This window comes from Leuciscus leuciscus, assembly GCF_965113295.1.
Source record: "Leuciscus leuciscus genome assembly, chromosome: 6".
Taxonomy (NCBI): domain Eukaryota; kingdom Metazoa; phylum Chordata; class Actinopteri; order Cypriniformes; family Leuciscidae; genus Leuciscus; species Leuciscus leuciscus.
Genome location: NC_138730.1, coordinates 18,675,710 through 18,697,309, shown reverse-complemented (window position 1 = coordinate 18,697,309; position 21,600 = coordinate 18,675,710). Strand labels below are relative to the sequence as shown.

General features: G+C 37.9%; 2 protein-coding genes across 2 annotated transcripts in view; one reads left to right on the top strand and one right to left on the bottom strand.

The window, feature by feature from the left end:
* Nucleotides 1–56: 56 nt before the first annotated feature.
* ipo13a (importin 13a) lies at nt 57–19,326 on the bottom strand. Its single transcript, XM_082173779.1, has 21 exons — nt 19,129–19,326; nt 13,128–13,253; nt 12,423–13,039; nt 10,305–10,445; nt 10,014–10,155; nt 9,733–9,899; nt 8,158–8,278; nt 7,909–8,056; nt 7,445–7,626; nt 7,320–7,346; nt 6,243–6,377; nt 5,775–5,915; nt 5,562–5,642; nt 5,342–5,479; nt 5,145–5,241; nt 3,197–3,249; nt 2,928–2,994; nt 2,791–2,849; nt 2,508–2,597; nt 1,232–1,413; nt 57–1,127 (listed from the first exon to the last, which is right to left on the bottom strand). The coding sequence occupies exons 1-21, from the start codon at nt 19,174–19,176 to the stop codon at nt 1,031–1,033; spliced, it is 2,859 nt and encodes a 952-aa protein (XP_082029905.1). The 5' UTR covers nt 19,177–19,326; the 3' UTR covers nt 57–1,030.
* Nucleotides 19,327–19,336: 10 nt separating this feature from the next.
* LOC309501669 (uncharacterized protein) overlaps nt 19,337–21,600 on the top strand; it is a 12,799-nt gene continuing 10,535 nt past the window's right edge. The window contains exons 1-2 of the mRNA XM_082173837.1: nt 19,337–19,750; nt 21,176–21,442. Of these exons, the coding sequence (XP_082029963.1) occupies nt 19,687–19,750; nt 21,176–21,442 (331 nt within the window). The 5' untranslated portion in view covers nt 19,337–19,686. The remainder of the gene's footprint in view (nt 19,751–21,175; nt 21,443–21,600) is intronic.

Here is a 21,600-nt window from a genome sequence, read left to right as displayed (position 1 = left end):
GTTTGGGGTCCGTAAGATGTTTTTTAAAGAAATAAGTACTTTTCAGCAAAGATGCATTAAATTGATCAAAAGTGACGTTTATAATGTTACAAAAGAATATTATCTCAAATAAATGCTTTTTATTTGAACTTTCTATTCATTAAAGAATCCTGAAAAAAAATTATCACGGTTTCCACAGAAATATTAAACAGCACCATCAACATCGATAATAATAAGAAATATTTCTTGATCAGTAAATCATATCAGAATGATTTCTGAAGGATCATGTGACACTGACGACTGGAGTAATGATGCTGAAAATTCAGCTTTTCATCACAGGAATAATTTACATTTTAAAATATGTTAAAATAGAAAACAGTTTTTAATAATTTTTCATGTTTTTTTTTTTATTGTATTTTGATCAAATCAATGTAGTCTTGGTGAGCATGATATTTTTTTATTTTTTTTATCTTACAAAACACAAACCTTTGAAATTTTGTAGTGTAAATATGTAGGGATTTATTCAAGATTTAAAATGTTTAAGTTTCAGTGAAAACTGATAAAGCTCACACAGATTTCCGCAGAGTCGGTACAATCATCATTAATAAAAATCCACAAATCCTTAAAACATTAAAATTTCCGAACATCCTTAAAATGGAGCAAATTGCTTAAGATAGGAAGACTTGCATATTCACAACATTTAGTGAGGTTTATCCTAAAACATTTTTCAACAAGCAAAGAAAAATAGAAATATATTCTCTGAAAATAAGTTGTAAGTAAATGTAACTTGTTTTAATAGAAAACAAGACAAAAATTGTTTTGTTTTTTTTGCGTGGTGAAATCAGTGCTGTTTAGATGTTTACAGATGATAAGACAGTATTACAAAAACCAAAATCAAATCTAATTATGTCATTCAGATTGCTTTTTCAATCACAACATGTTGACAATTTAGCTTTATTGTATTCTAAAGAGTGCACTGTATCTTTTGACCCCACAATACTAAAGCAAAGATGTCTCGAGATCCAATCTGGGTCTTGCATGGAGAGTGTGTTTAGTAGCTCGCTGTGTACTCGGTCCCTTCTAGTCCTCGACTCAACAGAGCAAACTCTTTCACAATGTCCTTCATCCTTCGCTTACTCGCTTGTTCCCTGTGCGAATAGTTAAACACAAGAAATTAATAAAAAAAAATTATAAGTTGCAAAGTGCCTGTCTGGTGTTGGTGCTAATGCTAATGCTAATGTCGTGGCCCTACCTGAGGATCTGCTGGCAGAAGTGTTCTTTGTTCTCAGCGGTGAGGTGTGAGCTGGGGAAGCCAGGGGGCAGAAGAGCCTCTCTGAGCCACAGAGACAGAACACTGGGACAGTTTCGACTCACTGAGAACAAGACCTCCGCATAGTGCTCAGCCAGACTGCTCGGACACTGACCCCCAATCGCCTGTGTCGGACAATGAAATTGGTCCTTACATGATCTATACAATATATGCAGTATTTTATGGTTAAATATTCCTATGTAACATTTCCATATGAGGTGCTTGGTCCCAAAGCACTTTCATCTGTTTTTTAAGGTTCAGCGTTAACACTTTCTTAACACTGGATTCATTTATTAAATGAATCATTAAAATAAAAATAAAAAGTAGCCATAACTTTGTTTCCGAAACACTTCAAAACAGAAACTGACTGCAGGGCAAATATTTTTAAAAACAATTTAAATAAATTGGTTGGTGAGTATGATATTGCTTGTATACAGTTCAATAAACAGGTTAATATTGAGTATCTTGGATTTTAGACAATTATTTTGGCTGCCAATGAAAAAAAAGAGTTTTCTGGTCTTCGAGCAACACAGTGGTGGTGTTTCATTCCTTAATTAATCAGCATTCTTGAACGAATCAGCTGAGTGAATGATTCAATGACTTGCTCATAAACACAGTGGCTGCATCCAAAATCGCATATTCTTTTGATTAGAAGCTTATTTTGAATAAATAAATACATCACGGCTGCTATAAAAGTATGTTCTAGTATGATTGTGTCTAGTATGAATGTATTCAGGACATACTACATTGTCACTCTGATGTGACCTACCAGCGTCAGTTGCGTTGCTTTATTGCCATCCACAAATCCTCTCCCGTGGCCTCATGGAGTAGTAAAGTGTCCATTGTACGCATACTTCAGAATCTAAGTTGTAGGTCATCCGGGTACTTTTTGCTTACTCTCTTATGAGTACTGTGAATTCTGACACTTCTTTTGTCACATACTGTTTTTTGCCAACTAGGGAAGTATACGATTTCGGATGCAGCCAGTCACTTATTTCGTTGCTTGAATTCAATGACTCATTCATGAGGAGAGTCTTGTTTCCATACTAAGTGAATCAGTATGATTGAACCAGACAAATTAATGATTCATTGACTCAGTCATAAAGGTCACCTGTCAGCTACTAGTGAAATAATGAGAAATCCCAACCACTAATGCACAGAGAGTCTGTCTGAAACCACTGATTTATATATGACTGAATTGCATGCAGAAATGTCTGACCTCTAGTAGGGTCTGAAGGAGCAGCTTGCCGTCATCCTGAAGCAGCTCCCTCACAGCAGGAACATCCTCACAATGAGAGATCAGCTCCGTCTGTGTCGAGAGAGCTCAGTCTGGTTACTATATACTCCACTCAAGTGTCTGTGGTGCAGGGTCACTAATATTACAATTACTAATGGTACAGAAAAGGTTTATTCCAGTACAAGCACTAGCATTTGAGCTGTATGTTCCACTACAGCTCTCTGTAAAGATGAACTGAATGTTAAACGTGTTGTACAGTACTTACAAATAGCAGACAGGTTGCTTTCAGTGTTGGAGTTTCAGGGAATTTGAATGATAAGATTCCTACATACACATAGACAGTTAATGGATGAAGAATAAATGCTGAGCATTGTTCAATGAGCTTGCTGAAGTGACACTCACCACAGTAGAATACAGCTTTAATATCAAGATGGTCTGAAAGATAAAGCTCAGACTTTCTTCTCAAAACCTGCAAAGACATCAGAGCAAATCTTATTCTAAAAAAACTATCATGAAAAAGAAACATGGGAAACCTTCTTTAAGTGTTTTTTTGTTGTTGTTTTTTTAAGAAACGGTTCTTTTGAACCATGAAAATGTATGTAAAATATTAAATCTGTGATAATGTGTAGACTAAAGTCTGAAGACTAAGGCAAAAATAAACGAGCACAGACCTGAGCATGAAGCTGCATAAATGACTCCACCACATCTGGATGATCTCTGGAGCCTACAACATTTCTATAGTTAGAATGACTATAATGACTATATATAACGTTAATATTATAACAATAATTGTAAAATTGGGCAACGTCTCCATGTTGAAGATTTTCTTTTTCTTTTTTCTTCACTAGCCAACAAAAGTGTCTGATCGCAGAGATAAAGTGAGTAAAATGCTGGTCATGTGATCTTAACATGGCAGCCACGGAGCTTTTTCTAGACCAGTCATGTACAACATTTTAATAATATTTCTCAAATGTGACCCTGGATCACAAAACCAGTCACAAGTCGCACGGGTATATTTGTGGCAATAGCCAACAATACATTGTATGGGTCAAAATTATTGTATCTCGGCCAAATATTGTCCTATCCTAACAGACAATACATCAATGGAAAGCTTATTTATTCAGCTTTCATATGATGTATAAATCTCAATTTCAGAAAATTGACCAATGTGACTGGTTTTGTGGTCCAGGGTCACAAATGTACTATTAATTTCTTTAGGGGTAAAACAATTTATAGTGTAAAAGGTTACTTAATATACCTTTAAAGGGACAGTTCATCCCAAAAAATGTAAATTCTGACATCATTTACTTACCCGCATGTAGGTCAAAACCTGTATGACTTTATTTTTTCTGTGGAACACGAAGAAAATATTCTGCAGAATATTTTAACTGTTTTTGTCCATACAATGTCCAAAACAACACTGGCTCCTATTGATATTCATTTTAAGGAAAAAATTACACTTTTTCAAACACTTTTGTGATCCGCAGAAGAAAGAAAGAAACAGAGGTTTGTCGAAAGCTTAATGATGGTGACACTGAAGTCGTGTAGTTTGTTTACTGCCTACATTTTACTTTTAAATTTAGTGATTTTTTAGGCTTTAAAATTCATAAAAGTTGGCTGTCTGAAATCGCATACTTTCTGAGTAGGTCCTTATTTTGAACAAGTAATTATTTCATGACCTATTGAAATGAATTAATACCTATTGAAGTTACAAAATTTACTCAGACAAGAGCAGTGAGTGATTTTTTTCTTTGTCTTTTGCTGTTTGATTAACATTAAAAACGCAGATAGCAGCAGGACTATTAGGATACGCGAATCCAATAAACTGTTTACGTTCACTTAAGCCATAACCGACTGTTTACTGGGATACTTGTGATACTCGTCAAGACTTTGAAATTGTCCATTCAAGCTCAAGAAGACGTGAAAGAGAGCTCAATTCATCATTTGCGCCCTGTCTGGGCATGCACTTCGGAGGTTTGCACACACAAAACTTTACACACAGCGTGTGAGTAACGAATTGAGTTCCCTTTCGCGTCTTCTTGCGCTTGAATATTTAAATTGGCAAAGCTTAAACTTTCGTGACGATACAGCGCTGGCCTGTCAACTGTCCCGGGCGTCGTTCACGTTTGTTTACGTTCATGTTCTCACAACATTGCATTGTTAGAATTCATAAAAATATTACCAGCCAACTGGCGATTGACAATTTCATAAACTCACCAATGCCGACGTTTGGTGAGTGTTCATTTCAAGCCCTGTCTTTATATTATGATTGTGTACTGTAGAGTCAATTGCATCACTTCACTGCCATCCCAAATCCTCTCCCGTGGCCTCATGGGATAGTAAAGTGTCCATTGGAGGTCCATTTCAAAATCTCGCAGGAAGTAACAAGTCATCCGGGTTATTTTTGACTACTCTTTTTTTTTGAGTACTGTGAATTTGGACATACTACTCTTATCACGTACTGTTTTTGGCCAACTATATAGTAGGGAAGTATGTGATTTCTAATGCAGCTCATTTTCTGCAATAATCCAAAAGCCAATAGAAAGCAATCTCTCGATTGGTCGCTTAGAATACAGACCTTGATAAAACTCATTGTTGATAGTGACTCTAATCTCTTACCTAGCTGAAAAATGGACATGGTGATGTTGGTAATCAGCTCTAAAAGGGCAGTGATTGGAGTAAAATGATCCTTCTCACAGCCAAAAATGTGAACTAACTAGAGGGAAATATGTAAGGCATAAACACGTTATGACACTCAACTTATGAAGTAAACAGAAATGTTTTGTTTTATGTGAAGGGTTAGACCGTGTCTTTACTTGTCGTGTGAGGTCTAAAGCCGAGGCTTGTGGGTAAGCGCTGAAAATCTGACCAATGAGCTCACAGAGCTGAGTCACCAGCGGTGCAAATTCATGGATAAGGGTCTTCAGTGATTTCTCAAAGACAGCACACACCGCCTGAGTTGAGGTGAGAGAAAAGTGAATCTTTCATATACTCACACATACACACAAACACACACACACGTTCACCTACACTGACCTCTACCACCTCAGGTTCATTCAGCCACTTGTTGAGAACAGTCTGGATTAAAGGGAAGGCCTGCTGCAGGACAACCACCACCTGAGAAATGACCAGAACAGCTGTCAAACCACACGTACTGTTGAGTGTTCATTTTACAGGTCTGTGCTGATTCAAACATGCTTGCTAATAAACTAAACTGATTGGAGGTTGAGCCGTGATATGTTGTCATACCGGGTTGTTGTTGCATGGCTGTGTTTGGACAGGCCTCATCACTTCCAATCTTTCACTTTGCTTGTTTAGATCAAATGTAGAGAAGAGATTAGACAGCAGGCCAAGGATGTGGATAGTAGGAAGTTTATTAGCGGAGCTGGGCTGCATCAAAGGGTAAAAGAGTAAAAACATTTTTCAAAATATCTTCTTTTGTGTTCCACCACAGGTTTGGAATGACATGAGGGTTTAAACCCAGACAGCAACATAGTGTCGGCCCAGATCCAGGTCACATCTAGTACATGTGGATTCCACCCGTATCAGATGTGGGCCGGATCTCAGCCGGCACTATGTTGCTGTCTGGGAAGTTAACTATAAAACCATTTTGGAACTGTACTTATTGTGTACTATACAAAATACATTTTCTTTTCAGGTTTCGGATAACTCTAATAGTATGTGAATCAAGCATACGCTGACATTATTGCACCTCACCAGCTCATTGGCCAGTTTCTCCAGCTGTTGGATGTGGGGAGTGACCAGAGAGAGCAGCTTCCCCAGTATCTCTTCACTGGGCAGGGCTGAGAGCAGGAAACCCAGTGCCTGCATTATCCACATGCACTGCGGGCTCTGAACAGAAGACATACTGTCAATCCTACTGGGATATAACTATTAAGCATGCCATGGTATAGAGTTCAAGCTTGGTGATATTTTAGATATTCAATCTGAACAACCAAAGAAAAAAAACTAGACTTACGGAAGTCTAAGTTATCATAAAAAAGTCACACCCTGTTTATGGTCAAGATTGACCGACCGTAGGACATAAATTGGAAAGACCCTAACGCAGAGCAATCTTTTAAATATATGTTGAATCTAAATCTATATATCAGCCAGTGTTGAACAAAAAGAAATGAAGGGGTTGAGATTATAAAACATCCAGAGTGCGAAAGATTCACAACACACACACACACACACACACACACACACACACACACACACACACACACACACACACACACACACACACACACACACACGCAGGCGTGCAAACACACACACATAGACAAAACAATTTTAACATGACTTTCCATAGACATAATAATTTTAATACTATACAAATTGTATGTTTTATCCCCTAACCCTGAACACATCCATCACAGAAAACATTCTGCACTTTTAAAATTTTCAAAAAACATAATTAAATGTATTATGATCTATAAGCTTTTTTCCTCATAGGGACCAGAAAAAAATGTATGTTCCAAATTTAGTTCTAAAGGTTTGCGTATTTGCTTAAACAAATAATAGCGAAATGGAGAAAATTACACATAAATCTAAAATCTAAATTATATCAAAATGACTTAAAATCCCAAAAGGTTGTTACTACTCCAGGGAAGGAAGTGGGAAAAGTTACACTCTTACTGTCAAAAATGACCGTGGCGTGAATAGCCAAGGTGTGACTCTTTTTCTAAAAGCTTAGGATGGTTGAGCATTATACAATGTAATCATGTTATTAGTGTAAGTTACAGTTACTGTGTTATCAATACGAATCAAACACACATGGCTTGGACTTACTTTATGGATCTCTTTGACAAGCACCGCCTGAAACCGGAAAGACCACAGTGAGTTTAGTACATTACTCACTGACACTGGTTTGGTTCAACAACAGCGGTACTTCTAGGCGAAAGGTTTTTTAAAACCTGTGAGACGGCAATGATGTCACTGGCGTGAAGGTGGAGGTCCTGCCGACACTCTCGGCAGATTCTCTTCAGAGCTGAGACACAAGAAACGGACAGAGCCGGGTTGGACAGACCATGCAAGACCACCGGCAGGACACTAGCCAACATGACCGGATGATCGGCCAGCCACTCAGCCAAAGAGCCTACAAGAAATCATGACAGCAGAAGTCAATTACTTTCAACTTCACCATTTGTGCAGACATGAAATCAACATTCACAAATTTCTGTTAATGTGTTATTAATTAAACATGAACTAATAATGAAAAATCTCTATATTAACATGAACCAAAATCAATTGATCGCCATAGCAACTAAACTACTGAAACACAAAATGATGCAGGTATTTTTCTCAGCATTTGACATCACCATTTGGTTTTATTTTTAGAATACATTTGCAATGTGTGTTTACAAATGAATTAGTGTACCTATGGTGAACATGATGGTCTCAGCCAGCTGAATATTGTTGGCTGTGATCAGAGGAATCAGACCGATCAGTCCTGGAATGACGTCTGAGTAACTGACATCTACTGTCTCAGCAATGGACTGAAAACCAAACAGCAGAGCCTCTATATCCTCCACAGGAGAGAGCGAGATGACATAGAGATATTGTTCAATATAATACATGACATTTATATTATATATACACACCATATTTATGTAACATCAGGACTGACTTGCCATGAGGAGGGGTGTGTTGTGTCCGTCAGCAGTGTCCCTAGTTTATCATATAGGTTTCTGAGGAGCTCTGGGCCCAGCAGCTCAAACACATACATCAGAGTATCTGAGATGTCAACCCTGAGATCCAATTAAACATTCTTATTAGTGCTTTTAAGTGTGCACATGATGGTTTTAATCAGACTGCTTTGAAATATCAATGTTCTTTACCAGGGGATCAGTGAATACACCCCTGTTTTTAAGTATTAAACCTTTTCCTATGTAACAAAAAAATCTATAAATAAATTCTGGCCACAATACATTTCAAATATACACTCACCAGCCACTTTATTAGGTATACCTGTTCAACTGCATGTTAAAGCAAATATCTAATCAGCCAATCACATGGAAGCAAATCAATGTGTTTAGGCATGTAGACATGATCGAGACGATCTGCTGAAGTACAAACTGAGCATCAGAATGGGGAAGAAAGGTGATTTCAGTGACTTTGAACGTGGCGTGTTTGTGTCGAACGGGCTGGTCTGATTATTTCAGAAACTGCTGATCTACTGGGATTTTCACACACAACCATCTCTAGGGTTTACAGAGAATGGTCTGAAAAAGAGAAAATATCCAGTGAGCGGCAGTTCTGTGGGAGAAAATGCCTTGTTGATGCCAGAGGTCAGAGGAGAATGACCAGACTGGTTCAGCTGATAGAAAGACAACAGAAACTCAAATAATCACTCGTGACAACCGAGGTCTGTAGAAGAGCATCTCTGAACATGTTGAACCTCGAAGCAGAAGAGCTACAACAGCAGAAGACACACCAGTGACACTCCTGTGAGATAAGAACAGCAAACTGAGGATACAATTCACACGGGCTCAACAAAATTAGACAATAAAAGATTGGAAAAATGTCGCCTGGTCTGATGAGTCTCGATTTCTGCTGCAAACATTCAGATGGTCGGGTCAGAATTTGCCATAAACAACATGAAAGCATGGATTCATCCTGCCTTGTATCAGCTGGTGCTGCTGGTGTTAGTTTAATGGTGTGGAGGATATTTTCTTGGCACACTTTGGGTCCCTCGGTACCAATTGAGCATAATTTACACACCACAGCCTTCCTGAGTATTGTTGATGATCATCTCCATCTCTTTACGACCACAGTGTTTCCATCTTCTGATGGCCACTTCCACAGTATAACTCACACGTCACAAAGATCAAATCATCTCAAACTGGTTTCTTGAACATGATAGTGAGTCTCTAAAATCTCCACAGTCACCAGATCTCAATCCAATAGAGCACCTTTGGGATGTGGAGAAACGGGAGATTCTCATCATGGATGTGCAGCCGACAAATCTGCAGCAACTGAGTGATGCTTTCATGTCAATATGGACCAAAAAAAAAAAAAAAGACTTTTGTCTTGTGGATATACTATTGAAACAGTCAGCATTTAAAAATTTACGGATTGGCCCCATTCACTTCCACAGTGTGTCTCACTGCAACCCTGATTTCTGTGTTTGTTTGTTTTTTAAGAAAAATAATTATAACAAATATATAAATAATTTTGCAGTTTCTTAAAAATCTAGTTTAACCTGTAGGTCCTGAACTGCTCTTTGTCATCTGCGGACCATGTGGCGTAGTTCTCATCTCTGGGAAAACAGGCCTTCTGCAGCAGAACGTCCACCAGCTGGAAGTACACAGGTCTGTAGATCTGTAGATAGAGCGTCTGCCTCTCAGCATCCAATGACGTCACCTCATCCTGAAACAAGCAGCCGATATACGACTCAAAACCTCATATCTGCACAAGTCAATGCAATACCAGTTGGAACTTGGCACCACACTTGAGTGATTGTTCTGGCTGGACCTGCTGTACCTGTAGGGTGTACCAGAATGTGAGTGTGAGAGAGCTGGAGGTCTCATCCACAGGGTAACGTCCAGGTGTACCAGTGCAGGACATAATCATGCTCACTAGAGCCTGAAAGCCCTGCCAGTGATCCACCTGCTCCAGAAGAGTCCTGGGGAACGAGAGGGACAGAAAGAGGAAGAAGAGGTTTTATCAAACAGACAAAGGCAGTCGAATGATGAATAGGCCCAGGCCATCTGAGGTCATATAAGACTGTTATTAATGGGAGATTAATGATGCATATAAGTCATTACGCCCAACCTGCAATGCGTTTCTCCCAGAGCTACAGCAATGCGACAGATTCCATGAGACGTCTCCATGTCTCCATCCTGCACCGCCTTCTTTAGCTGCTCCTGAAGACCCAGAACCTGAGGAACAACCTTCAGCAGACTGTCTGCAAACCTCCACATCAACAAACACACAGAGTAATAATGAATTTTTATGCACCAGGGGTTTAAAGTGACATACAGAAATGGACAGTTAGTTTCAAGTGATGGTTAGTTTCCTTGTGTAGGGAAAAGTGTGATCATATTATACAATCACACTTTTTTTTGTCAAATTATCAGCCAATATTGAATATTAATTGTTTTGTTTTAGTATAAAATTAGTTAATTTCTTAAAGAAAAGTACACCAACTGAATAATCATTAAACTAATCATTTAAATCCATTGGTTTTAAGATACTCAACTCTGCCGGGATGTTATTTGAATTCTTTTTTTTCTAAAGGAATATGAAAAACGATTAAAGAAAAATCTCATGAATATTTCATACTAAACAATTAAAAAAAAAAATAATTTTACCACGAAAATTCCCCGAAATCCACCCCAGTTTTATGTTAAAAACTGCATAATGCAAATGGTTGGACATTTTATATTCAAATACATAAATCTTAAAGTGCCCCTGTTATGCTTTTTCGAATATTCCCTTTTATGCAGTGTGTAATATAGCTGCTTGTGAATGTAAAAGCTGCAAAATTTTATAGATGAAAATGCACAACAAAAAGTGATTGTCTCCTAAAAGAAAGAATCGATTCTGAACTGCTGAGATGAATCGTCAGCAATTCCAGTCTCACTTCCTGTTACAAACCAATGTAACAATATAACACATTTGCATAATGACAACTTATGGTCTTCATTGGCTGCCCATAAAAACCATCTACTTTGACCCGCACTCAAACACTAGTTGTAGCTGAGGCTTGGAAGAGTTTGGTTCATCCTGTCGAGAAGGCCCTGTTTTCAGCATTGCAAATCCATGTTGCATGCACTTCAAAGGGATGAGGATATTTGGATATTTGGTTTCCGACACTCGCTGTAAGCGGTAGACCAATCACAACAGACTGGGCCCGTAAGCTCTCGGTAAGGAGGGGTTCAGAGGGAATCTTAGAACAAACCATTTTCAGGTGATGTTCAATGTATATTATAAGAAAATTAAAGTGTTTTGACTTTGGATGCATGTAAACCTATTGTAGGAACAAAACAAAACAAAACAAAATTATGAACCTTTTCGTTGGGCGGAGTGACTGCGGTAACGCCCACTGAGTGGCAAAAAGACTGAGCGGATCATTGGTGCAGCATTGGATTTTAGTGTGAATGCTGTGAAAGACACACAAAACACATCTAAAACGGGAAATAGCTTTGCAGTTGACTGTACAAATAGATTTGACAAGAAATCTGAGGTATATTTTTACAAACTGCCGAAAGCTACAGAAAAGAGAAGCAACTGGATCGCTGCAATTCACAGAAATAACTGGACTCCAGGCAGCGAAACGTGGATTTGCAGTTATCATTTTGTCAATATGCTGAATTTAGGTAAAATCTTACCCTATATATCGTATTGTTATATATCGTATTGACAACTCATCAATTAAATATTTATCATCTTATATTTTGCATAATTGGATGTTTTTAAATAAAAACTTGACAAAAACTATACAGGGCTGGACAATAAGACGATATATAACAATAAGTTATCAACCGGATTTAGACCTACCTATATTGCATTTACATAAAACGTTCACAGGCAAATGTGCCTTATTTATGTATTTCCCATGGCGTCGAAATCAGGCACATATAAATTATAGGAAACACGATTCCTGGCTGCATGTCAGTATCCATGGATCTCTGGATCTTTGGTAAGTTGTAAGGAACACTATATCAAGTCCAACCTTTAGTTTAAACTGATAATCGTTTGTTTTACTCGTGTTTTTGCAGTTTCCTCTATTGAATCAAGCTCTTTTGCCACTCAGTCCGATTGAGGGGGTGTGTTCTGGCGGGAAAATGACGTCAATGCATACCCTCTATACAGGGAAGCTATGCTAAGAAATATTAATGCATGACAGGAAATAGTGCTTGTTTCGACAGTATATATGGCGTATCTCACCTCTGACAATCAGGCTGTGAGATGATGCTGACGATGGTTTCCACAGCCATGTCAAAGAGCTCAGACTCCTTAAGGAGGGCAAAGCAGCTCTGCAGCAGCCCCTCGCTGTCCTTCAAAGCGATGTCCAGCGTGAGCCAGGAGGACACACACCTCATCACCCGCTCTCTGACCCCACAGGGAGCGTCTGCCCGTTGTAGTAACTGCTGGAGCAGGGAGCAGACGGAGCTCCACTCCACGGCCAGAGCACTTCTGAGCTGTGAACGCCGAGAGGCTGCGATCCTGCTGCTCTGAAGCTCCTCGGGCAGAACGGCAAGGATTTCTAGAAGCGCGAGGCATCGGGCCTGACCGTCAGCCTCTGTCACACCCTCCCCTGTCTGGAAGGCACACAGAAGATCAGGCACTGCGGTTGGCCATGTTTCGGGTAGGACGTGAAGGATCAAAGAGGCCAGGGCAACACAGAGTCTCGTCAGCACCATCTTAGGACCTGACGCGAACTGGCCGACCTGGGCGATGAGCTGCGAACGGAGAGAGTCTAGTTGACCTGTTGGGAGGTCAGACCAGTGGCGGGAAATTTTAGCATGTAATGTGCTTGCTCCGAAGAACTGGATCTCTGGAACCTAATGTGAAACGGAATAAATAACTGTAAATCTAACGCAGGGAAATTCATAGATTTTAAAGTGGGCCTTAGTCGCCCATACTGCTTACTTTGTCTGACCGGAGCAAAGCCCAGCAGAAGTGCCATGCTTGTGGTGATGCCTGGGCTTGTGTGAGCCACTTCTGGGCCACATTCTTCTTTCCCATATCAGGATCATAGTAGAGCTGCTGAAGAGCCTAAAGAACATCAGGAAAGATTGCTTCTATTGTATATATATATATATATATATATATACACAGTATATAAAATATAATTTTTTATTAAAAAAGAAAAAGAAAAGAAGTCTGTATGCTCACAAAGCCTGCATTTATTTGATAAAAAAATACAGTAAAAACAGCAATATTGTAAAACATTACCATTTACTATTTTTAATTTATTTTAAAATGTAATTTATTCTTGTGATGGTGAAGCTGAATTTTCAGCATCATTACTCTTCAGTGTCACATGATCCCTCAGAAATCATTCTAATATAATGAATTTAGGGCTCAAGAAAAATGTCTTAATATCAATGCTGAAAACAGTTTTTGCTGCTTAATATTTTAGTTGAAAACATGATACACTACCATTAATAAAAAAATATATAATAATATATTTATTCAACAAAGATGGATCGGATTGATCAGTAAAGACATTTATAATGTTAAAAAATATTTCTATTTCTCACCAAGGCTTATTTTTTTTGGAAACTGATTTTTTTCAAAATTCATTGATAAATAGCACTTACTTTAATAGAAATCCTTTTTTTGTAGCATTATAAATTACTTTACTGTCACAATTTAATGCATCCTTAATGGTAGTGTATCACGTTTCCACAAAAAATATAAAGCAGCACAACTGTTTTCAACATTGGTAATAATAAATGTTTCTTGAGCAGCAAATCATCATATTAGAATGATTTCTGAAGGATCATGTGACACTGAAAACTAAAAAGTAATGATACTGAAAATTCAGCTTTGCATCACATGAATAAATTACCTTTGAAATAATTTGTTAAGACCTGCTCCGAGGCTTGGGTCGAAGAACCAAATGCAGCTTTATTGGGACAATCCAGAATTGTAATTCATATAATGGGCAAAGGGTCAAACACACAGCCAAACAATCCAAATACGCAACAGGGCAGAAAACACAGGCAAAAAGAATAATCCATAATACAGGCAGAGAATAAAAAACAAAAAAACAAGACATAGGAAACACTCAGAAATGTAGTGTAGCAACATAAAAGACTTCACAAAGAATGACAGGACACAAATGGCTTATAAACGCAGTTAACACCATAGATATCATATAAAGGTTAACACAGTAATGAGACACAGCTGACTGTAATCAAGATTAATGAGTCCAGGTAGTGGGTTATGGGAAATGTAATCCATGATAAGATAGCACAAGAGTCAGAGTGGTGCCCTCTAATGGAGATCATGGGCACTCCAGCTGGTGGATGTGACAATATTAAAATACAAAACATTTATATTTAATTACAATTACAATAATAATATGTTTTACTGTATATTTGATCAAATAAATGCAGCCTTTGAGCATAAGATAGGCCTACTTCTTTCAAAAAAAATAAAAAAATGATATAGTGTAATATTTAGGGATGCATCGAAATTTCAGCTGCCGAAAATTATCAGTCGAAAATGGCATTTTCGTTTTTTGGCCGAAAGAGAAAATAGGCTGAAAATATAATTCAAAAATATGCGCCGCACCCCTCCGTGTTCAGCGATCAGGTTTCACTCTGGCGCAGCATGTTTTGTAACTTTGCAAGCGGCTCCACTTCCGAAGATGCACAACTTCGAAGCGACTGCTAAGTGTTCTGTTGTGTTCCAAGTTCTCTGGACTTGTTTCTGTTTCCACTGGCCCTACTGTGCTGTAACCCTATGGCTGTAACATGGTGTGGTATGGCCATGTGGGCAACGCTGGTAAAATGACTCTACCCTCTTGTTCACTGATCCGCTCCCTGTATCTGCTCACATGCTCTGATAATAATAGCTTTTTAGGACTAAACATTATTTTGATAATTGGTCAAAAAAATAAAGCTGTTGAATCTTATTCTGTTGCATAGATCTTAATGAAGAATGATATTGATATATAAATATGAAAATATAGATTTTTAATATAATATTTAATATTTTTGTGTGTTACTTTAAACAAAAGTGTGGTTATTTTATTGGCTTGTATTTTTTAAATCAAAATTCAGATTCATAAAAATTATTGAATTCAATAAAAAAGTCTAATAATACAATAATAAAATAATTTTTTTTTATAACAAATTAATATTTATTTTTTTAAAGTCTATTTCGATTCCGGTTTTCGGACAAGTGCATCCAGAATTTTCAGTTTCTGTCCAAAATTTTCATTTCGGTGCATCCCCAGTAATATTACCATATTCTTTACCCAAAAATGTGAATTGAGTGCATAGATAAGATGCAACAGAAATCACAGGACACAATGGAGAAGCATAATATAAACCAGCCACCAAATCCCCCACATGCTGACAGTTATTATTAGACTCGAACAGCTTACTGAGGATATCAAGTTACTTTCCACTTCCAGAAGCTCCTATATTGTCCCGAACTGCACAAGAACAAACACCTTCAAGTGTGTATGGCTTTGCTCAACTGTTAGTGGAATTATGGGAATATGAAGGAATAGCCTAGAGGCCACAGGGAAAGCCTTCTCCAAACCAAAAGATACTGCTCTTTTTACTACTCAGATTTTGAGACTTTAGACTTTGGCAGTTTTACATCTTGTGATCTTGAAGAAAAGAAAAAATCTGCTTACTAAAATGTATGGTTATCACACATATCTTTAAACTCAGTGATAGGACTAGTTCTCACCCTTAAAGGTGCAGTATGCTAATTTTTCTAAATCTTTGTTGAACATTGTTGATATTTGAAATCAACCCAAACAAACACACCCCTCCCTTCATTGCTCCGCCCCCAAAATGCACAAACATCATAGCAGAAGTGAAGCAAAATAATGCTTCGCGAAAAATAAAGTGAAGATGACGAACGAACAACAAGGATGCATGAAGATGAACAATGAACAACTGAACATACAGTACAGGAGTGTATACAAGCAAGAGTTTGTTGTCAGTCACCAGCAGCACACACTCAAAACCAATGTTACTCATGTTTGGTAAAACCGCAACCTCGGCGCCCGTTTTCAGGCCTTCCCGCTACTTTAGGTCTCTCCAGCGCTGGAAATCTTTTCTAATAACATGGGTCCTAAAGCTCTTGCCTGATCATAACACTTCTTTTTCCAGTGATATTCCTCTGAGCTTTAAGGCCCGTTTACACCAAGGACGATAACTATAAAGATAACGATAAAGATAAATGCACAGAGAAACTACATAGTTGGAATCACTTTCAAAGCGATTTTATCTGATGAACGATTAAAACATTGACAACCAATCAGAATCAAACCTGCTATTATGACCTCAAGCATTTAAAGTATCAAAAACAGAATGATATTTTCCATTGGTGTTGATGCTAATATGGTTATCTTAATATTTATCTTTAAAGGTATCGTTGTTGGTGTGAACGGGCCTTTACTCTTTTGTTATCTCTCTCTCTGCCATATCTCTCTCTGCACTTGCCATCTCTACAGTCTTTCTTCCAACCTCCATCTTGCTCACTCTCTAGTCTCATCCCCCATCATGAGTGGACACGGCCCCTACTGCTGATTGGCTACAAGTGCGTTGTGGTCCTTGGTCCGATCCACTTTCAACAGCATTTTTCAAAAATCGCTTAACCCTCGTCATTCCCTCAGGTCATTTTGAATTAAAAAAAAATGAGTGTTCATCAGAGGGGCCCAAGACCCTAAGACTATTGTCGCACTTGAACCACGAATACACACACAAAAAAAATTTAATGGATTCGAGGAGTTTTATGTTTTTTATTATTAAAAAAAGGAACAAATCCTTCCCTCACGGGTCAATTTGACCCCCTTAAGAATGAATGTAATGCAAGGAATGCTTCAGTACACAGAAAAACCTAAAAATGCTCAAAATTCAAACTAAAAATGCTAAAACTTTACCAAAAAAAATGTATGTCTACATGTGTATCTGAATGCATACTGAAGAGAAAATACTTTAGGACCCAGCGGAACAGCTCATTTGCTCCAAATAGAGCTATACGGCCATCTAGTGGCAGGAGTCATGAAATATCATGTTATATAATTTTTTTCCACAAGAGGTCGGCAAAGACACCCAATGTAAGATTATTATTTATTTTTTCTTCAACCAGCTTGTACATATATTTTTCATGTAAGATATTTTGAGCAGAATTAAAAAGCATGAAATTGTGAGTTATTTTAAATTTAAGTTGAAAGAATGTGCTTAAATTACTATTTATTTATTATTTATTGATCAAATCTAGTAATTTAAAGGTAAATAAAAAAATGTAATGCAAAAAATTGCATTAAAAAGTACCATCAAAATGAAATAAAAAAAGCTTTCTGAAAAAAAAAAAAAAGTAAGCAAGCATAATTTTAGGGCTTCAGGTAATTTTGACCGGCGAGGGAAAGATGTGTTACAAAGTGTGAGCACCTTTAAGTGCCTCTTCAGAAAAGCACAAAATAACTATTATTCACAAGCTTCATGAAATGTTAAACAGTGACAGAAGTGTTCTGCAGAGTGATAGGTGATATTCCACCAAACCCTTTAAACACAATTTTCAATAGTATAGTAACTATAGTATAGTATAGTATAGTATAGTATAGTGTATAGTATTAAATGGATCATTTGCTCCTGGCTTCTGATTGGTCAATACAGTGTTGCAGTCATCTTACAATATATTCCACAATATAGATATCGTCCGAATGCTACATGAGATTGTAGTTTTTTTGTATGTTAGTTATTTTTTTGGGTCTGATTTTCAAAAAAAATATCGTCAAATGAATGCTGACATGTTAACTGGAGCAAGGCCGGGACAACTTGTCACTCACATGAGATCACAGCAATAGCAAACCAAAACCATCCAATCAATTCCCAATGGACAAAATCAAGTCCCGCCCTAAATTTTTTCATTCGAGGAGCTGTTTCACGCAGCCGTTTCATACGTTACAATAGGGAAGCAAATACTATTGCAACTTCTGTTTCATGCTGACTTTAAAACAACCCCTTGATGAGAATTAAAGGCTACTGGGCTTTGACTCCTCAATTCAGAACACCACTGCTGGAATCCTAGCATTGTTTTTGTTTGGGCAAAAGCATATTGCAGAACAAAAACAAAAAAAAGTCAATATAAACTAGTATGAGTGTAGGCTATTTCAAGTAAGAGAATATTATTATTTTGCATGTTTTATATCTGTGGTCTATGATACTTCAAACATAAGTAGTGCATAAGGACTTTTTGTGTATCATCATGTTGACATTTTTTTAACCAGTTCTAATCTTCAGCGTGTTACTTTAATGTTAAGTAGCCTATGTTTAAAGAGCTATTTGGTCATTCAGACCACAAATAGAACATGAGGGTTAAAACTGATTTGCCATAGAGCAGTAGGCTAATCTTTAAACGGAGAGTTTACCCAAAATTTTGTCATCACTTGCTCACCATCAAGTTCTTCCAAACCTTAATGAGTTTCCTTCTTCTGTTGAACACAAAATAATATATTTTAAAGAATGTTGGTCTCAGTTGACGGCACCCATTGACTTCCATTGTATTTTTTTCCTACTATGGAGTGCCAATGTTTGGTTACCAACTGTTTGGTTACCTTTAAAATATCTTATTTTATGTTTAACAGAGAAAGAAGCAGCTCAAACAGGTTTGGAACAACTTTAGGTAGAGTAGCCTAAGTAATGACAACATTTTCCTTTTTGGGTGAACTATCCCTTTAAGTGAGCTGCAATAGTGAAAGAAATGGTAGACCATCTAAAATATAGTAACAATTTCCCTTTTACCTTTATATAACAATTACGTGAAATGTAGCCTAAAAGGAAAAAGTTATTAGTCACCGTTTGTCAGCTCAAACACAAATGGCTGAGTGACATGTTGTGTTTCTGTGAGTCAGTTTGGCCACACAGCTCCTGTAGGCTATATGTCACATACTCACCCTCTCCACCGCCTCCACCGTGAACTCCTCTGCATTCACTGACTCCATTCCCAATTAAGTTCCTTATCTCCTATTCTTGTGCTCTGTGACAGCCAGTATTCAATGGTACTTTTTGAGGGGGTGTTTGTGGAGTCTCGTCAGCTCATGTGTGTGTAATGGGCTGCTCTGACGGGATGGTCCACCACCACACACACACACACACACACACACACACACACACACACACGTGGGTCGCGCTAAATAACAGCTGACAGGACTGACGCTACACGTCATTCACTTGACTGTCTCGAGCCAGTTCACTCAAATCACTCGGTCCCTTCACATCCGATTCGATGCGATTCAAACGGTCTAGTGGTCCTGTCGCTTTCTTTATAAATAAGCTGTCGTTTAGACCATAGGTTGCGGTCAACCACACCCCGCTCTTGAAGCCCAGACCCCTCGAGATATTTTTAGCAGTGACGATGTCCGCTGTCATCTAACGGAAAGATCATCCCGGGAATCACAGAGCGAATCTACACGTTGTCTGCGCGCGCTCGCTTTGAGTCGCTTTATCTTAACATGAGGACTCAAAGCGCTTTTATTATATGGACTGCGACGGTTCTTCATTTATCTGACATAAAAGGTAAGCACATGGCTTATGTTTTACTTGATGTCTAGTACGAAACCAGTAACATGATGTTACAGTCTCTGCAGGCTTTGTCTTGCTCGCATGTTTTTTCGGAGTAGTCATCATTACTAATTTATATATGTCCTAATTTTTAATTACATTATTTAGCCTATACATGAAGCACATTATGGGTCTATCTATCTATCTGTCTGTCTATCTACACTTTTAAAAGTAAAGGTTCTTTATTGGCATTGATGGTACCATGAAGAACCTCTAATTGAACCTACTAAGGATTCTTTATAGTGGAACATTTTATTTTATTTTAAGAACTGACCACTGAAAGGATCTTTGGGGAAACAAATTGTTCTTCTATGGCATCACTGCAAAAAAAACAACAAAAAAAAAAAACCTTTGATACCTTTATTTTTAAAAATACATGGAACATATCCATTACACAAAAGATTATTTAGTGGAAAAAAATTGGTTTACAAGTAAAAGTTCATTATTGGCATTGAAGGTTCCATAAAGAGCCGAGCCTTTAACATCCATGGATCACACACACACACACACACACACACACACACACACACACACACACACACACACACACACACACACACACACACACACACACACACATACACACAGATCTAGGTCTATCTTTCATCACTCCTTTGAAAATGTCATTGGCAATTTGCACGTTACAATACTGCAAACGGAAAAGATCAAATTAGTAACAATATGTTTGGGAACACAAAAAACAACAACAGTTCATCTATTATATTTTGTAACATTTTTGTAACTGAACTGTTTTTGGTCTCCAATTTGCATTTATTTGTATCTCCTCCTTAAGTGCTAATTATATTCTTGAAGCGAGATCTCCGTTCAGGGTGTTAATTTCATTCACTTTTGGAACACGTAGTCTGATGTGGGAGACATGGGTTCGAATTTGGCCTTTCTCCTGTCTGTATAAACAAAAAATGTTTTTTTTATTTAATTTTCTTTTTTTTTATGCATCTAAACTATAGTTTAACTGGCCACTTAGTGGTTTATGATGTTGCAGAGAATAGTGATAGGGTGATCTTCTTTTCTATCTTCTAAATCTTCAAAAACCTGTGCACGTGCACATTTTATCTGTTTTGTTTGTTCCTCTGCTCCTTCTTGACACATAAAGGTCACAACCGCTTTGTTCCCTGTGCGTTCACTGTGCGACCATTAAACTCGGCTGTACAGATCCGGTCTGGAACGCCCACGTCACCGATTCAGCATGAGAACACACTCACAGCGCTCTTCCTGTAGCAAATAAACATGACATTTCTTTTTTTCTTTTTTCTTTTTAGATCTACAAGCACAGTTGTAGACTGTAATGTAGACATTTGTAATTAATACATTCTAAATGAACAGGTTTGCTCATTCAGATACTTTCTACTTCTCCCCAAGGTCAGAAAACAGATTCATCCCCATCCCTTCTGAATGAAGTCCTTCCTGAAGATCACGTCACTTCAAAAAGTGAGATTTTGGAATCAGGACCCGGTACAGCCTCTCCTCCTCCTCCGACTGATTTGTCAAGCGGTGAGGTCACACCTACTGCTGCTCCTCCATCACAGCCATCCAATGACAGCTCTCCGTCACCAGCCACCTCACAGACCCCTGCGCTACAAGATGTCACCACCACCACCCTCAACACGGACACAGCCTCAGTGCCAGGCAAGACTAATCGAATTAAACCTAATCTAATTGCAAATGCTATCTGTCATTAATCAGTCTAACTTGGCTTTGAAAACAAATTTGCCATTCATTTGACTGAGAACAACAACATGGGCAGGGGCAGATAAGGCTGCAAAATTAACAGTTATGAAGAGTTA

What these genes read in the sequence shown, in the direction of transcription:
- ipo13a (XM_082173779.1), bottom strand. Translation starts at nt 19,176, where the DNA reads ATGGAGTCAGTGAATGCAGAGGAGTTCACGGTGGAGGCGGTGGAGAGG. An exon ending in CTGGGAGAAACGCATTGCAG is followed by an intron (nt 10,156 to 10,304) that starts GTTGGGCGTAAT and finishes CTCGTTCCCCAG; the next exon opens with GACTCTTCTGGAGCAGGTGG. An exon ending in CATGTCCATTTTTCAGCTAG is followed by an intron (nt 3,250 to 5,144) that starts GTAAGAGATTAG and finishes GAAATGTTGTAG; the next exon opens with GCTCCAGAGATCATCCAGAT.